General features: G+C 40.6%; 1 protein-coding gene across 1 annotated transcript in view; it reads right to left on the bottom strand.

The window, feature by feature from the left end:
* The window catches only part of LOC125485814 (mucin-19-like), a 35,795-nt gene extending 20,822 nt beyond the window's left edge, over positions 1–14,973 (bottom strand). Inside the window, exons 1-4 of the mRNA XM_048610579.1 lie at positions 14,886–14,973; positions 13,992–14,138; positions 8,566–8,657; positions 382–474 (exon numbers count right to left, since the gene is read on the bottom strand). Coding sequence (XP_048466536.1) covers positions 382–474; positions 8,566–8,657; positions 13,992–14,138; positions 14,886–14,973 — 420 coding nt within the window. The remainder of the gene's footprint in view (positions 1–381; positions 475–8,565; positions 8,658–13,991; positions 14,139–14,885) is intronic.
* Positions 14,974–15,908: the final 935 nt, after the last annotated feature.

Genomic DNA, 15,908 nt, shown 5'->3' with positions numbered 1-15,908 from the left:
GAATTACAGAAGCGTGAATGAGTCATGGCATGCTGAGAGGGTGATAAATGCAGAAATCTTCATCATATTTAAACACTACTTGGATAAGTGCTGCAACCTACACGACTATAGACCAAAAGCTGGATGTGGTTATTTTTCAGCTGGGCACAGGCATAATGGCTAAATAAACGCATTCTCTGCTGTAAATATCTATAATGCACTTGGATGGAACAAAACATTCTTTACCTGTTCTCAGAGGAATTGCTGCCAGATTTCCATCAAAATAAACATTGCCTTCATTGTTGAAAACAAAGGAGTTCTATAAAAGAAAGCAAACTTGATATGTATCATTTTAGTGACAGAACTGAAGTATACATAATGAACTGCTATACAAATTCTCACCTGATTTTTAGTTAGGGTAACACGGTGCAAACATGTCTGTTTAAATGCTAGCTGACATTCATGGATCTCTACCCTGATGTCCCAGTTCTCTGTCTGTAGGAAGAACATTGAGAAATGGAGAAATCAGAAATAATTCAGATGGATACAATTGTGCTTACACCATCAATTATATATTTGCTTTTAAAAAATGGTTTTAATGAGCTATAAACAGAGGGAACATACATAAACAGCATAATACGAGCAATCTCCAATCATGTGATAATTATTATTGTCAAATGTTGTGATGAATGTTGCTGCTTCAATTTTGCATCTTCCAACGCAATTCAGGTGGACACATGACCATGCTCCAGATTCACAAGTGCTAAAATGAAAAGAAAAAGTGACATAATTGAGATTTTGTTCTAAAATATTTGAATGTTGTTAATGACTACAGATCAGACCTACAATGCAAAGCTTACCATGACTGACAAAAAGCTGTCCTTTCCTCTCCTGACTCATAAATCCACCCATCATATTCACAAGGACAATCCACTTTCTGGATACAGCTGTTTGTTTTCCTTATGTTATCAAGAACAGTGCCTGAAATGCATTTAAAACACATTTATAAGTACGTTTCTGTATTCATATATAAAACTAAAAATAGATTTCATGCGGTAACTAATCCAATAAAACCATTAATAAAAACGGAAAGAACTCTAGATGCTGTTAATCAGAAACAAAATTAGAATTTGCTGGAAATGTTCAGCAGGATTGGCAGCATTTATGGAGAGAAATCAGAGTTAACGTTTCGGGTCCAGTGGCCCTTCCTCAGAACACCTCAGTTCTGAGGGGTCATTGGACTCGAAACGTTAACTCTGATTTCTCTCCAATAAAATCATTTTTTGATGATATTTCTGTTCTAACATTCTTTCACTGCAACCAAAGCAAAGTAGCGATGATGCTGGAAATCTGTAACAATCTCAGAAAACCCTGGAGAAACCCAGCAGGTCTGACAGCATTCTGAAAAACAGCCATACTGCACTCGAAATATTAAGTCTGATTCTCTCTCCCCAGATATTGTCAGACCTGCTGAGTTTCTCCAAAATCCTGTGTTTATTTATTTTACTACAACTTGTTTTGCTTCACTGCTGGGTCAATCAGGAAAATAAGAAATTTTCACACATCACTATTTCTAAAATTATTTGTTTGTGTCATTTGTTCATGATCAACTGTAGAAGCAGAAAGTTTTGGTTCCTTGTCATGTATTCAATGTTGATTTGTACAGGAGAGCAGCATAATTAAAAAATGGATTCAGCCACTGATTCTTTTCTCATACCCTTCAGGGGAAAAATAATTCTTTTGTCACACTTCCACGATGTAGCAATTACAAAGATTAAAGATAAAGGTAATTATCAAAGGTTCAAAGGTATCCCTATGCGGTAAAAATCCCTAGCAATATAGGTTATTGCTCAGCAATTCCCACTAGTATTGTACATGCTGTTTGAATTTGCAGGGTCAATGGAAATGCACTTAAAAAGCTTCGAGAGCTCCCTCAAAGCATTGTGGAGGATTGTCCATCACTTATCCAAAATGAGGAAACCTTCAGCAGCCATCACACAACTTTAACACTGTGCGTAAGGAGGTCTTTAAAAAAAAATTCTTTTCTTTGGGATCCAAGTGAAATAACTCCACAGAGGCCAGTATATTGTCACCAAGTGACCCTTTATTTATGCATAAAGGGTCCATGAGTCTAGTACTGCCTCATTCACAGCCAGCTGTCAGAGTACCATAATGTCTAACACTCCCCTTTTTATCTGTCAGCCAGAATTTCCTGATTGGACCATATTAACAACCCCAATCAGGGAACTCATATTCAATGAGGTCCAGCTGGGTGGCCTTGTTACAATCACCACATCCATCCCCCTCTCAGTCCAAGGGAATAGGTGGTCCTTTTAAAGCAGACCAAGTAGAGGTTTGTAGTCCATGATGGAGGCGATGGCCTAGTGGTATTATCACTGGATTGTTGACCCAGAGAACCCAGATAATGTTCTGGAGACCCAGGTTTGAATCCCGCCAGGACAGATGGTAGAATTTGAATTAAGTATCTAGTGTTACCATGAATCCATTGTCAATTGTCGGGGAAAACCCATCTGGTTCACTAATGTCCTTTAGGGAGGGAAACTACCATCCTTACCTGGTCTGGCCTACATGTGACTCTGGACCCACAGCAACGTGGTTAACTCTGAACTGCCATCTGGGCAATTAGGGATGGGCAATAAATGCTGCCTAGCCAGCGATGCCCCTCATCCCATTAATGAATAAAAAAAATTATCACAAATTTTTGTCCATGAAGGTATCGGTGGAATTTCCTGACTTCAAATATGACTGCTAACCCTTCTTTCTCTATCTGGGTGTATTTACACTCTGCATTAGCCAAAGTTCTGAATGCATACGTTATGGGGTGTTCCTCTCCATTCGACCACTATAAGTTAAAACTACTCCGATGCCATATGGGAAGGCATCGCATGTTAATATCTTGGAATGCAGGTTTATAGTTCCTTGAAAGTGGAGTTGCAAGTAGACAGGGTGGTGAAGAAGCGGTTTAGTATGCTTGCCTTTATTGCGTTGTGTATAGGAGTTGGGAGGTCACGTTGCAGCTGTACAGAACATTAATTAGGCCACTTTCAGAATACTGTATTTAATTCTGGTCTCCCTGCTATAAGAAGGATGTTATGAAACTTGAAAGGGTTCAGAAAAGATTTACAAGGATGTTGCCTGGGTTGAAGGGTTTGAGCTATAGGGAGAGACTGAATAGGCTGGTGGAGCGTTGGGAGCAAGATTAAGGTGAATAGCCAAGGTTTTTCCCTGGTGTGGAGGAGTCCAAAACTAGAGGGCATAGGTTTAAGGTGAGAGGGGAAAGATTTAGAAAGGACCTAAGGGGAAACTTTTCTCATGCAGAGGGTAGTGCATATTCTGGAAGGAGCTGCCAGAAAAAGTGGTGGAGATGGGTGCAATTACAATATTTAAAACACACCTGGATGGGAATAGGAACGGTTTAGAGGGAAATGGACCAAATGCTGGAAAATGGGACTAGGTTAATTTAGGATGTCTGGTAAGCATGGTTGAGTTGGACCGAAGGGTCTGTTTCCATGCTGTATAACTCTATGACTCTATGACCAGATATTTCTTGGGATCACGGTGTGCCAACACTTTGGAGGATGATAGCTGTTTCTTTACTTCACTGAAAACTAGGGCTTGTTTACGTGACAATTTTCAAGGCTGGCACTTTTTTAGGAGTTGATGCAAAAGTGCCAGGATGGAGGCCGGGTTATGTATGAACTTTCCATTACAATTTACCAGCCCAAGAAATAACCTAAGCTCCTAGAAAGACGTGGGAGCTGGGGCTTCCTTTGCTCATCCTCACTTTACCTTCCAATGGGTGTAACCCAGTCTTGTCACCTGTATAGCCCAAGTAGGTCACTTAGCACGCTTGAACCATGCATTGTTTTCCTTCTAAGGCATACACCCACCTTGGAGAAATGCTTTAGGACTATAGCCAAGTTCTCTAAGGGGTCCTTATTGGTCATCCCTGTTATTAGAACGTCAAAATAGATAAATGGTGACTTGGGATACACCTTGCAAAATGTTCTCCACTGTCCGCTGAAAAATTGAACAGGCTGATGATACCATGATACCAAATGGCAGGCACGTATATTGGTACAAATATTTATGGGTATTAAATGTGGTGTACTTCTTAGAATTCTCATCTACACGCAATTGGAAGGAAATGTGGCTATTGTCTGCTTCATGAAGGAGAGACCCCTTGCTAGCTTTGCATATCAGAGGGACTGGTTATTTATCTAGCTGCGAAAAGTGGTTTACAATTTGTTTAAAACCCACACAAATGTGAACCGACCCATTAGGCTTCAAAATCGCTATTACCGATGCTGCCCGTTCTGCAAATTGGACATGTTTAATGATTCCTTCACTTTCTAGTCTTCTGATTTTCTATCTCTACTTAAATGGCACTGGGCAGGCCTTGCAGAATTGTGGGGTTGATTCCTGCTCAAATGCAGGGTGGCCTTGGCTCTTTTGATAGTCCCTAGACCTTCCTAGAAAACTTCTGGGTACTTAATTAGGACTTCACTCAGGCAGCCATTTTCTAATTGAAAATTATTGAGCCAATCTAGGGGAATCTTTCTCAATCAATTGCACCCCATCAAGCTTGGGCCTGAGCATTTTACTCCAATCACTAGTAACTGAACCAGTTGTTTTTCATAAGAGACTGGAACCAAAGTTGCACACAGGATCTGTAAAGGTTCCCCAGTAGAGGTTCTCTGACTAGCCGAGATCTTACATAGACGTAAGGACTGGAGTCCAGAAAGAATTTTGTTAAAAACTCGTTCTGCAGTCATTTATATAACTGAGCCGGTCTAAATGTCCATTAGCACTCAATGACCGTGCAACCAGGCATTTATTTTCACTGGTTCTGATTTGGATGTTGCTAACCAATTTAACTATTCCAAACCACACGTAGGTGGACTTTCCAGGGTATGCAGTCTCCTGGATACCAGCATATAAGTTACCTTACTCAACTTAGGTCTACTAGGATTCTTTAGCTGTGTCGAGTCCACATACTGGCAGCAACTACAATTGCTTGCTGGCCAGGATATTGCAGAAAGATCTGCTGTGATACATGATGCCACCCCGTATGGCATCGGCTGGAATTAGCTCATAGGTGGCCCAATGGAGACGAACATTCCATAGTGTATGAATTGAGGACTGTGGTTAATGCAAGGTGTAAAAACACCCAGATGCAGAGAGAAGGATTGGCGGTTGTATTTGGAGTCAGGAAGTTCCACTAGTACCTTTATGGGTGAAAATTTGTAATAATTGCGGACCACAAACCCCTACTTTGTCTGCTTATAAAGAACTGGCCTTTGTCCTCGGACTCAGAGGGGGAGGGATGTGGTGGTTATAATGAGGTCAACCAGGTTGACCTCTACACAGATACTTCCCTGGCTTGGAGCCCACAGAACATACAAATCAATCTGAAGTTAAAAATGCCCCACCTCAATGTATGATCTTCACAAATATAACAAGTCTAGAATGAATCAATGGGTTAGGAGAAATCAGTCCTGGAGAACTCCATGATCATGTCCTCTCCTGAAAATGTTTCCTTTGACCTCAAAGAAAGTTGGCATTTTGAATTATTTTCCTAATCAACCTGTTCAGAGATATATTGACATGTCTCTGAAGCAGATGGGACGTCGACCTGTGCCAGGGATGTTGTTACACAGCTCTGGAGCAGGTAGGAGTTGAACCCAGACCTCCTGGCTCAGAGATATGTATATTACCACTGCACCACATGAGCCCCATGGCATTGAATTTTGTTTAGTTGACCTATTTTTCTAATCAACCTGTTTGGAGATGTTATTAAACACCTCTGGGGCAGGTAGGGTTCGAAGCCAGGTCTCCCAGTCCAGGATTAGGGTCACTACCACTGTGCCACAAGATCACTCACCCTCCCCCTCCCCCTCCCTGGTTGAAAAACTAGTTGAGATAATATGGAACAGATCCATTTAATTACAGTAAAAACCAAAAGAACTGTGGATGCTGTAAATCAGGAACAAAAACAAAGTTGCTGGAAAAGCTCAGCTGGTCTGGCAGCATCTGTGAAGGAGAAAACAGAGTTAACGTTTCGGGTCCGGTGATCCTTCCTCAGAACTTCCTCAATTAATTAGGGTGAGAGGTTCTTTCTGATTTCTAATAAAAGTTCTTTCCAGACCCCTCTACTCTAGGGAATTTCCATATTCTGCTCCTGTCAGACCTTCACTAAATCTTAACCCATTCAAAAATTGTGTTATTTCGAAATGGTATGATGGCATGACAGCTAAATTAAACGTGTTTTTGAAAAAGACATGATAGTTTAAAAGCTATAGTAGAACATTTCCATAACGTTTTATGTTAAAAATAATCTTTGGATCGAAATAAAAGACAAAATTAGTTTTCGATGAATGATTATGATTACCCTCTGGACACTGGCAGGTATTCACACACTGATTACACTGGAGCTGAGGTTTTGGACTGGTGCAGGTTGGAACACATGTTGTACCACATTGCTTATAAATCTGACCCGCAGGACACTTGGGCTCTCCTGAAATAGAAAAGCATTTCTTGTTTTTTTTTCCATTTTGATCATTTGATGATACTAATGTGATGAAAAGCAGATACAAATTATCTCGCTCGCTTTAGAAGTTTCATTAATTGATGGCAGTTTAATGATTGGCTCGAATTTCATGACATGCATCCTTATTAGCGTGATTTATTGGCTTGATTACTTACTGCATCTGGATGTTATCTGCAAATCCTCGATGGATGCAAGAAATTCTTTGTTACATTGCCGCACAACCTCTGCAAGAGTCGCACATGCGCACCTAGATTCTTTACAGCTGCAAGAGTCTGCCTGACACATTTTCAAATACATGAGAAAAGTGTTGCTCCCAAAACAGGGTAAGAAATTGGATATTTCTTCACATGGCTAAAAATGAAGATAAAAACGCAATAAACGTTTTGCACAGAAAATGTCATGGCCCTGCCCTCCGATAACGGAGTAATCTACCACAGCAACATTTAAACCAGGACAAAAAAAACTTTAAAAAAAACCGTAACACATAGAAAGAAACATACTAGGAAATACTCGAGCTCCATTTTGAAGTATATAGAATGAGTCAGACCTGTAGGTATCATCTATAGCTTTTACTGGTTTTTTTCTTATGATACTATGAAAGGGGTACTCAATGAATATCAGAACATGAGCAAGCTTAGAGGAATGGAGGGATTTCGGGCTGTTTGTCCATAGATCCTTGGAGGTGGTAGGATAGGTTGATAGGGTGGTTTAAGAAGATATATTAGACACTTGCCTTTATCAGTTATGACATAGATTATAAGAGCAAGGAGGTTATGTTGGACTAGTACAAACCTTTGCTTAGGCCACAGCTGGAGTACTGTGTGCAGTTCCGGTCACCACACTATAGCAAGGATGTGCTCGTACTGGACAAGATGCACAGGAAATTCACTAGGAGTTTGCCTGGGATGGTAAATTTCAGGTGTGAAGAGAAGCTGAATCAGCTTGGATTGTTTTCTTTCGAGCTGAGAAGGTTGAGGGGGGAGCATGATCGCGGTGTATAAGATTAGGAGGGGCATGGACAGGGTGGATAGAAAGTAGCTGCTCCCCTTAGTTGAAGGTTCAATAACAAGGGAGCGGCATGGTGGCTTCAGTGGTTAGCAGCACCAAGGACCTGGGTTCAATCTCACCCTCGGGCGACTGTCTGTGCGGAGTTTGCACATTCCACACTTGCCTACATGGGTTTCCTTCCACAGTCCTAAGATATGTAGGTTAAATGGATTGCCATGCTAATTTGCCCATCGTGTTGAGAGATATGTAGGTCAGGTGGATTAGCTATGGCGCATGCAAGGTTACAGGGATAGTGTAGGGGTTCAGTCTGGGATGCTGTTTGGAGGGTTGGTGTGGATTTCATGGGCTGAGTGGCCTGCTTCTACACTGTAGGGATTTTATGATCCTATAACTTTAAGCTCAAGGGCAGAAAGTTTTAAGTGGATTTGAGGAAAAAAAATTGCTTCACACAAGATAGTGAAAATCTCCGGAGTGCACTGTCTGGGAAAACAGTTGAAGTGGGAAACCTCACAAACTTTAAAAGGCACTTGGATGAGCACTTGAAATGTCATACCATCCAAGGCTATGGGTCAAGTGTTGGATGAGAGTGTGACGCAAAGTTCTGATTGGCACAGTGCTGGAAACTTCTGATCTTGGAAGTCTGTGTACTGACAAATCATTTTATTTGTAAGGACCAGACAGCAATCCGGCCCTATAAAAATCAACACAAATGCTGAGAGAAATGGCTAAAAGTTGACATATCTGGGTCTTTCCCATTTCTGTTGGGGCTCCACTGATCTTCTGTAGAGTTTACAGTGGCAGAGCAGCAGAATTCTGCTTGGTTATTTGGATATTTGTGGTGCTGATGTTTTATCTTTAGTAGAATGTAAGAAAATGGTACTCTTTGAAAATTTACATCCTCTCGCCTCAATAGGTGCACACTAAATAAGGGAACTTGCTAAATGTGATGTTGAAAGATCAAAGCTACTCAATTGCCTTCCTGTAGGCGTCTCTGGTTATAAACTTACCCTGCTTTGTTTACACGACACATCTTTACGGAAGTTGCTATTACATATGTGGCCTAAAACATCCAGCTTATTTGCCTCAAAAAAAGTGAAATCTGTAAAACAAATATATGACAACAGAGCTCAACAAATGATAGAAAACCTGTTAGTAATTACATTGACAAATCATAACTCTATTGCAAGGAATTTCATTCATTCTAACAAGAAAAATATATTTATTGTGTTAACATTTTACCATGAGAGGTTTTGATGTTGTCGTCAAATTTTCCACACAGGCCACAGAGTTGTCCTTTATATTCATTGTCTAGAGTTAACTGCAAACAGAAGTAATGTAAAAGTTTAGAATGAGCTGCGTCTAAAATACTCAACATGACAATTCAAATTCTTATCTGGGGCAATACGAATTGCGATTCATTATTATGAAAGGAGGTGTTTTTGTAAACAGTTTTCCCTTTCATTGTATCCAGTTTGTATGAAATTGCACATTCTTGGAAGGAATTTTTTGATTGATTTACTTTGCCCATCTAGTAAAATCATTACAGTTTCTAACACCTAAATGGCAAAACCGAGGATTATGTGGTTTATACTAATGATTGTGAAATTATTCTGCCACTTCTTTTCTTCCCAATGGTGTAAGACCATAAGTCCATAAGACGTAGGAGCAGAAATTAGGCCATTCGGCCCATCAAGTCTGCTCTGCCGTTCAATCATAGCTGATAAGTTCCTCAACCCCATTCTCCCACTTTCTCCCCGTAATCCTTGATCCCCTTGATAATCAAGAACCTATCTATCTCAGTCTTAAATATACTCGATGACCTGGCCTCCACAGCCTTCTGTGGCAGTGAACTCCATTGATTCACCAGTCTCTGGCTGAAGAAGTTTCTCCTTATCTCCGTTCTAACAGGTCTTTCCTTTACTCTAAGGCTGTGCCCTCAGGCCCTAGTCTTTCCTATAAATGAAAATATCTTCCCAACATCCACTCTGTCCAGGCCGTTCAGTATTCTGTAAGTTTCAATTAGATCCCTCCTCATTCTTCTAAACTCCAATGAGTATAGTCCCAGAGTCCTCAAACGTTCTTCATATGTTAAGCTTTTCATTCCTGGGACCATTCTTGTGAACTTCCTCTGAACCTGCTCCAGGGCCAGTACATCCTTCCTGAGATATGGGGCCCAAAACTGCACACGATACTCTAAATGTGACCTGACCAGAGCCTTATAAAGCCTTAGTAGTACATCCCTGCTTTTATATTCAAGACCTCTCAAAATTAATGCCAATATTGCATCTGCCTTCCTGACTACTGACTCAACTTGCAAGTTTACCTTGAGAGAATCCTGGACTAGAACTCCCAAGTCTCTTTATATTTCAGACTTCTGAATTTTCTCCACATTTAGAATATAGTCCATGCTTTTATTCTTCTTACCAAAGTGCATGACCTCACACTTTCCCACGTTGTACTCCATCTGCCACTTCTTTGCCCACTCTCCTAACCTGTCCAAATCCTTCTGCAGCCTCCCCATCTCCTCAATACTACCTGTCCCTCTACCTTTTTTTGTATTGTCTGCAAACGTAGCCAGACTGCCCTCAGTTCCTTCATTTAGATCATTAATGTATAAAGTGAAAAGTTGTGGTCCCAACACTGACCCTTGTGGAACACCACTTGTCACCGGCTGCCATCCTGAGAAAGACCCCTTTATCCCCACTCTCTGCTTTCTGCCAGACAGCCAATCTTCTATCCATGCTAGCACCTTGCCTCTAACACCATGGGCCCTTATCTTTCTCAGCAGCCTCCTGTGCGGCACCTTGTCAAAGGCCTCCTTGAAATCCAGGTAGATAACGTCCAATGGCTCTCCTTGGTCTACCCTGCTCGTTACTTCCTCAAAGAATTCTAGCAGATTTGTCAGGCATGGCCTTCCCTTGATGAAGCCATGCTGACTTTGCCCTGTTTTACCATACACTTTTAAATATTCAGAAATCTCATCCTTCACAATGGACTCCAAAATCTTACCCACGACCGAGGTTAGGCTAATCGGCCTATAAATTTCCATCTTTTGCCTTACTCCCTTTTTAAACAGGGGTGTGACGTTAGCGATTTTCCAGTCCTCTGGGACCCTCCCTGACACTAACGATTCCTGAAAGATCACCACTAACGCTTCCACTATCTCTTCAGCTATCTCCTTTAGCCCATCTGATCCAGGTGATTTATCCATCTTCAGGCCAATCAGTTTTATTAACACCTCTTCCTTGGTGATGGCCACCATACTCAGCTCTGCCCCTGACTCTCTTGAATTTTTGGGAGATTACTCATGTCTTCCACTGTGAAGTCAGATGTGAAGTAATTATTCAGTTCCTCAGCCATTTCCTTGTTCCCCACTACTATCTCTCCACCGTCATTTTGCAGTAGTCCAATGTCCACTTTTGCCTCTCTTTTGCCCTTTATATATCTAAAGAAACTCTTACAGTCTTCATTTATATTACTGGCTAGCTTACCCTCATATTTAATCTTCTCCCTCCTTATTTCTTTTTTCGTTGCCCTCTGTTGGTCTTTGTAAACTTCCCAATCCTCTGGTTTCCCACTGCCCTTCGTCACATTATATGCTTTCACTTTTGCTTTTACGCTACCCCTGACTTCCTTAGTCAGCCATGGTTGCCTCATCCTCCCTGTGCCATGCTTCTTTTACCTAGGGATGAATTTTTGCTGTGTCTCCTGAATTCCTCCCAGAAACTCCTGCCATTGCTGTTACCTTCCTGGTTATTGGCAGACTTGTTCTGGTAGCAATTTTTCCTTTGCTTCAAAGAAAAAATACACTTTACGAGACATGCTTCAGGCATTTAAACCCTGTAGCAGTTTCCAGTTTCCTTTTGTACCCACCATTGGCAAGCTCCCAATGAACAGCAATGTTTCTGCTTGGAATCTGAGCTATTCACACAAAGCACATGTTCTACCTTCCCAGTAAAGTGTACAGCTTCCCATTTATTTATTCTGATTGTAGTATGTACACAAGCTATGTTCTGAAGAAGGGTAACTGGATCTGAAACTTTAGCTGATTTCTCTCCGTAATTGCTGCCTGACCTGTTGAGTTTCACCAGCAATTTTGGTTTTTGTATACACAAACTATTACACACTAAACAAAATTGACAAAATCTTGCATAATAATTTTACCGATAATGCATCTTGATGGTTCCAAATCAACGATATAGTGTGTTTCCTGTTATAAATCCGTGTGTAAATTCCATATGGCTGAATACTTATTAGCTTGTCATCAAATGGTACCGTAACTCTGCAAAGTAAATACTGAATGATCGAAGTATCAAGAATAGTATTTATATTGCAATAAGAAAAGCTTCAATTTAATGTAACATAATCGAACTAACGACAAATGATAGATAATAATTGTCATAGACCAATAGGCCCCAACATTTCGGGGAGGCAATGGCCTCGTGGTATTGTCACTGGACTGTTAATCCAGAGACCCAGATAATGTTCTAGGGACCCAGGTTCGATTCCTGCCATGGCAGATGGTGGAATTTTAATTCAATAAATATCTGGAATTAAGAGTCTAATGATGACTATGAATCCAGTGTCATTTGTCAGGAAAAACCCATCTGCTTCACTAATGTCCTTTAGGGAAGGACACTGCCATCCTTACCTGGTCTGGACTACATGTGACTCTAGACCGACAGCAATGTGGTTGACTCTCAACTGCCTTGTGGGCAATTAGGGATGGGCAATAAATGCTGCCTGACCAGCAACACCCTCATCCCATGAATGAACAAAGAAAAAGGAGGAAAAAAAGTTTTGCAAAGATTTTGATTTCATATTTGTAATTGCTAGTTTATTTTCTCTCTTGAAGTCTTATTTCTTGTCCATAGGTACTTCTATTTGTTTGCAAGTGTTAGGTACGATGATGAGAAAAGGCATTTCAATGCAAGAGAAGTTTGGAATGAGAAACACAATAGGAAAATATTGGCTAATTGTGTTTGGAAGGGTTCAACTACACCATTAATTCATGAGAATGCACTAGCACAGTACTTCCAGATCCTTATCCCGATGTGACCCTATTTTAATTGCTTAGATGTCATGTCACCCTAGGGGAAGTTGTTGGGAGGGAAGGTATAGAGGTGATGGTGACAACTATTAAGTGGGTGGAGGATTTCCAGTGTGGGTTTGGGATCAGGTTCAGTGTGGTGGGAGTTGTCGGAACTGCAGGGCTTTTTGTTCAAAAAAGCAAATACTTCACCTCAGGTTTTCTTTACAGCAGAAATCAGGTCTCAAAGACCTGGCTGTTGGGTCATATCAACAAGGACTAAGATGCAAGGATTATAAGGGCTTTACAGCTGTTAGAAACACTCCAGGACCTTGCAATGCCAAAATATTGACTTGTAACCCAATTGGGGTCAGGATCCACAATTTGAAAAGGCCTGCCCAAGCAAATTGTTCTGAAACACAAGCCAGAAGGATAAATTGGTGAAATTGGAAGGGAATTGGTACAATTCTTGGTGGGGGAGGGTGGTTTGCAAGCAAAGAAACAATAAGGGTGTACTCGGGTGGTAGTTCAATAAATTGGACAGATTTTTTGTTAGCATTCTGTTTAAAACAGATAAACTTTTTAAAAATTTTGATCTTCAATGAAAAGTAACAGCAGAATACTTTGATTAGATTTCCAGGATGATACAACAAGATTTTATGTTTTAAAATGATTACAGGAATCTAGAATTGTCGTGAGTTGCCCCAATCAATGCGATTAGCGTACCACACAGACAGAATTGCAAAGAAATTCTGCACAGAGCTCTAACCACAATGTAACTGCTATAAGATAATACATCTTTAACAAGGTGGATTGGCCATGCTAAATTGCCGATGGTGTCCAGCGATGTGCGGGTTCGGTGGATTAGCCATGGGAAATGCAGAGTTACAGGGATAGGGTAGGGGTGTTGAGCATGGGTGGGATGCTCTTCTGAGGATTGGTGTGGACATGGTGGGCAGAATGGCCTGTTTCCATGCTAAATCATGACTAGAAAGCACTTGCAGAGAAATCGCCATTGAAAAATCACAATCAGCCTCTTCCACTGGAGATTTTGAATTATCTTCAAATAGTAGATTAACAGCAGATTTATAGAACAAAGAACAGTGGCTACAGGCACCTACAAAGTATTGAAGGTTCTTAGTTATATTTAAATGTGGACATATGAAATTGAATGTGTTTCTGGGCACTTACGTTGGTTCTAATAATTTAATTATTGGACTGCTATTTTGAGATTTTTTTCAATTCTAAAAGAAGCATTTTAATAAAAGAGAGAAATATAAACGCAAACTTGTAATTAAAAAGCAGATACAAACAAAACTTACTGCACATCTTGAACTGAAATTGTCCCATTCACCACCAGAATTTTGACCCCTTCTATCTGGATGAATACGTGTTCCAGATTACCATCTGACCCTCGACGGATCTGGATGTTGAAATCCTCTGCACCACTTATGCAATGGCGACTCAGAATGTAGTTGCAGGTTGATGTAAAATGATAAAATGTGTCATCAAATGTCCTGAATGCTCCAAGTCCCCAAGTGCTGCAAAACCCTGAAAAAACAGTTGAGATTTTATCTTGCATGTCATAATAGATCGCTACTAGATTGTTCAATGGGCTGGCATTTTTAAAACTTTGTTTCATCTCATTTACGTTTGTATGTTTCAAACACAAGAGGAAATGTTGAGTTCATCCCACCTGGGAGACAGATTGTGGGCAATTGCAACAGCTTGGGTGGTTTACTTGTTAGAATCTCCCTGTACATCATTTTACTGTGACCCAAAACTGGGGAGGATCTTCTTTATATAGGTAATTATCCCAGTGATGTCCATCTCAGGCCAGACAAAGAATCCTCTACATCTCTCCTACCAGGCTGAACTACCCCAGAAGCAGATCACGCACCAGAAAGGACTAATACATCGTTTTTCTTTCTTTTGTGTGACCTGAAGAACTCCAAACTGTTCTTCTAGGCCTCACAAGGAGAGCTTAAGCATTCCGTAGGGCCTTCTCTGCACATACCCAATCAGCCTCTTCCCCTAACTTTATCTGAGCACAATATCCTTGTGAGACATTCCCAACATTCGATCCAGACACCTACTTTGGGGCAAGATTTTTCCCACCTCTTACCGTATGAAATGGGTGAGATGTTGGTCTCGTTTAAATTAATCCTGGGCCCATCAAAGTAGTCTGGGCCTCATTTCTGCAGGAGTTGGAGATGAGCTGCAGTTCACCCAACCAACACCCACCAAGAATTAAAATCTGGACTAATAGCTTCATGAAGGATATAATTCAGGACTTACCATTCTTGTCATCTGAGATTGTTTCTTGCAGAGATCTGGGCACAAACCGATGAACAGAATTTTCGAATTCTAGTTGAGAATAAATCATTCATACCCAAGTTAGTTTTTTCAAAACATATTTTCGTTTACTTTCAAGATCAATTTCTATTATAGGTTATCAAAAGTAAATGAGATGCATAGTTCTAGTAGCTGCAATTCTTATTTCGAGAAATAACTAAATTAAAATAACTAAAGAAGAAGCCAAACATGTTTTATGATTTTTGAGGGTTAACTTAAAAAGAATGTTGGTCTTCGTATCTAAAGGACTAAAAATCAAGTGGTAGAAGTCATACTTCAGTTTTACAAAGCCCTGGTGAGAGGATACCAGGAGCTCTGAGATCATCTCTGAGCACCACACCTTAGGATGGATGGATTGGCTACAAGCTTCGCTAGCAAAAGTCCGAGGGTTAAATTATGAAAAGAGAATATGGAAACTGGGATCATATTGCCTTGAGTCTAGAAGGTTAATAATTGATTTGAACAAAGCTTTAAAGGTACTGAGGGGAACAGATGGATATATGTACTTCCAGTTGGAGTGTCTGATGGAAGGCATAGACTAAAAATTAGAGATGGCCAAACAGAAGTGAAATTAGGGAACATTTCTACAATATAAAGCTGGTAGAAGTTAGGATTCCCTTTTGCAAATGTCAATTGATGCTGGATTAGTGATGTATTTAAATCTGATTTCAATAGGATTTTGTTAACTAATGGTATTACGGAACATGGGAAAAGGTTGGTTTCGTGTATGAATTGCTCAGGCTCCAGGGACTCACGGCCTACTTCTCTTTCTATGTTCCTATAAGATAACTCCAATAAGCTTCATCCTAACGATGACATTTGGGAGTCTGAGTGTTTAGAGCAGGACATCCCAAAGTAGGGTGAGGACCCCGAGCAGGGTTGTGAGCTCCAAGGCAGCAATAGCTGCCATGAAGCTCTGCCCCCTTTCACCCCACTCTCACGGGGTCTTTGTGTCCTGTTATCTGC

This window comes from Rhincodon typus, chromosome 22, assembly GCF_021869965.1.
Source record: "Rhincodon typus isolate 14 chromosome 22, sRhiTyp1.1, whole genome shotgun sequence".
In the NCBI taxonomy this organism is placed as follows: Eukaryota; Metazoa; Chordata; class Chondrichthyes; order Orectolobiformes; family Rhincodontidae; genus Rhincodon; species Rhincodon typus.
This window is presented reverse-complemented; position numbering and strand designations above follow the sequence as displayed.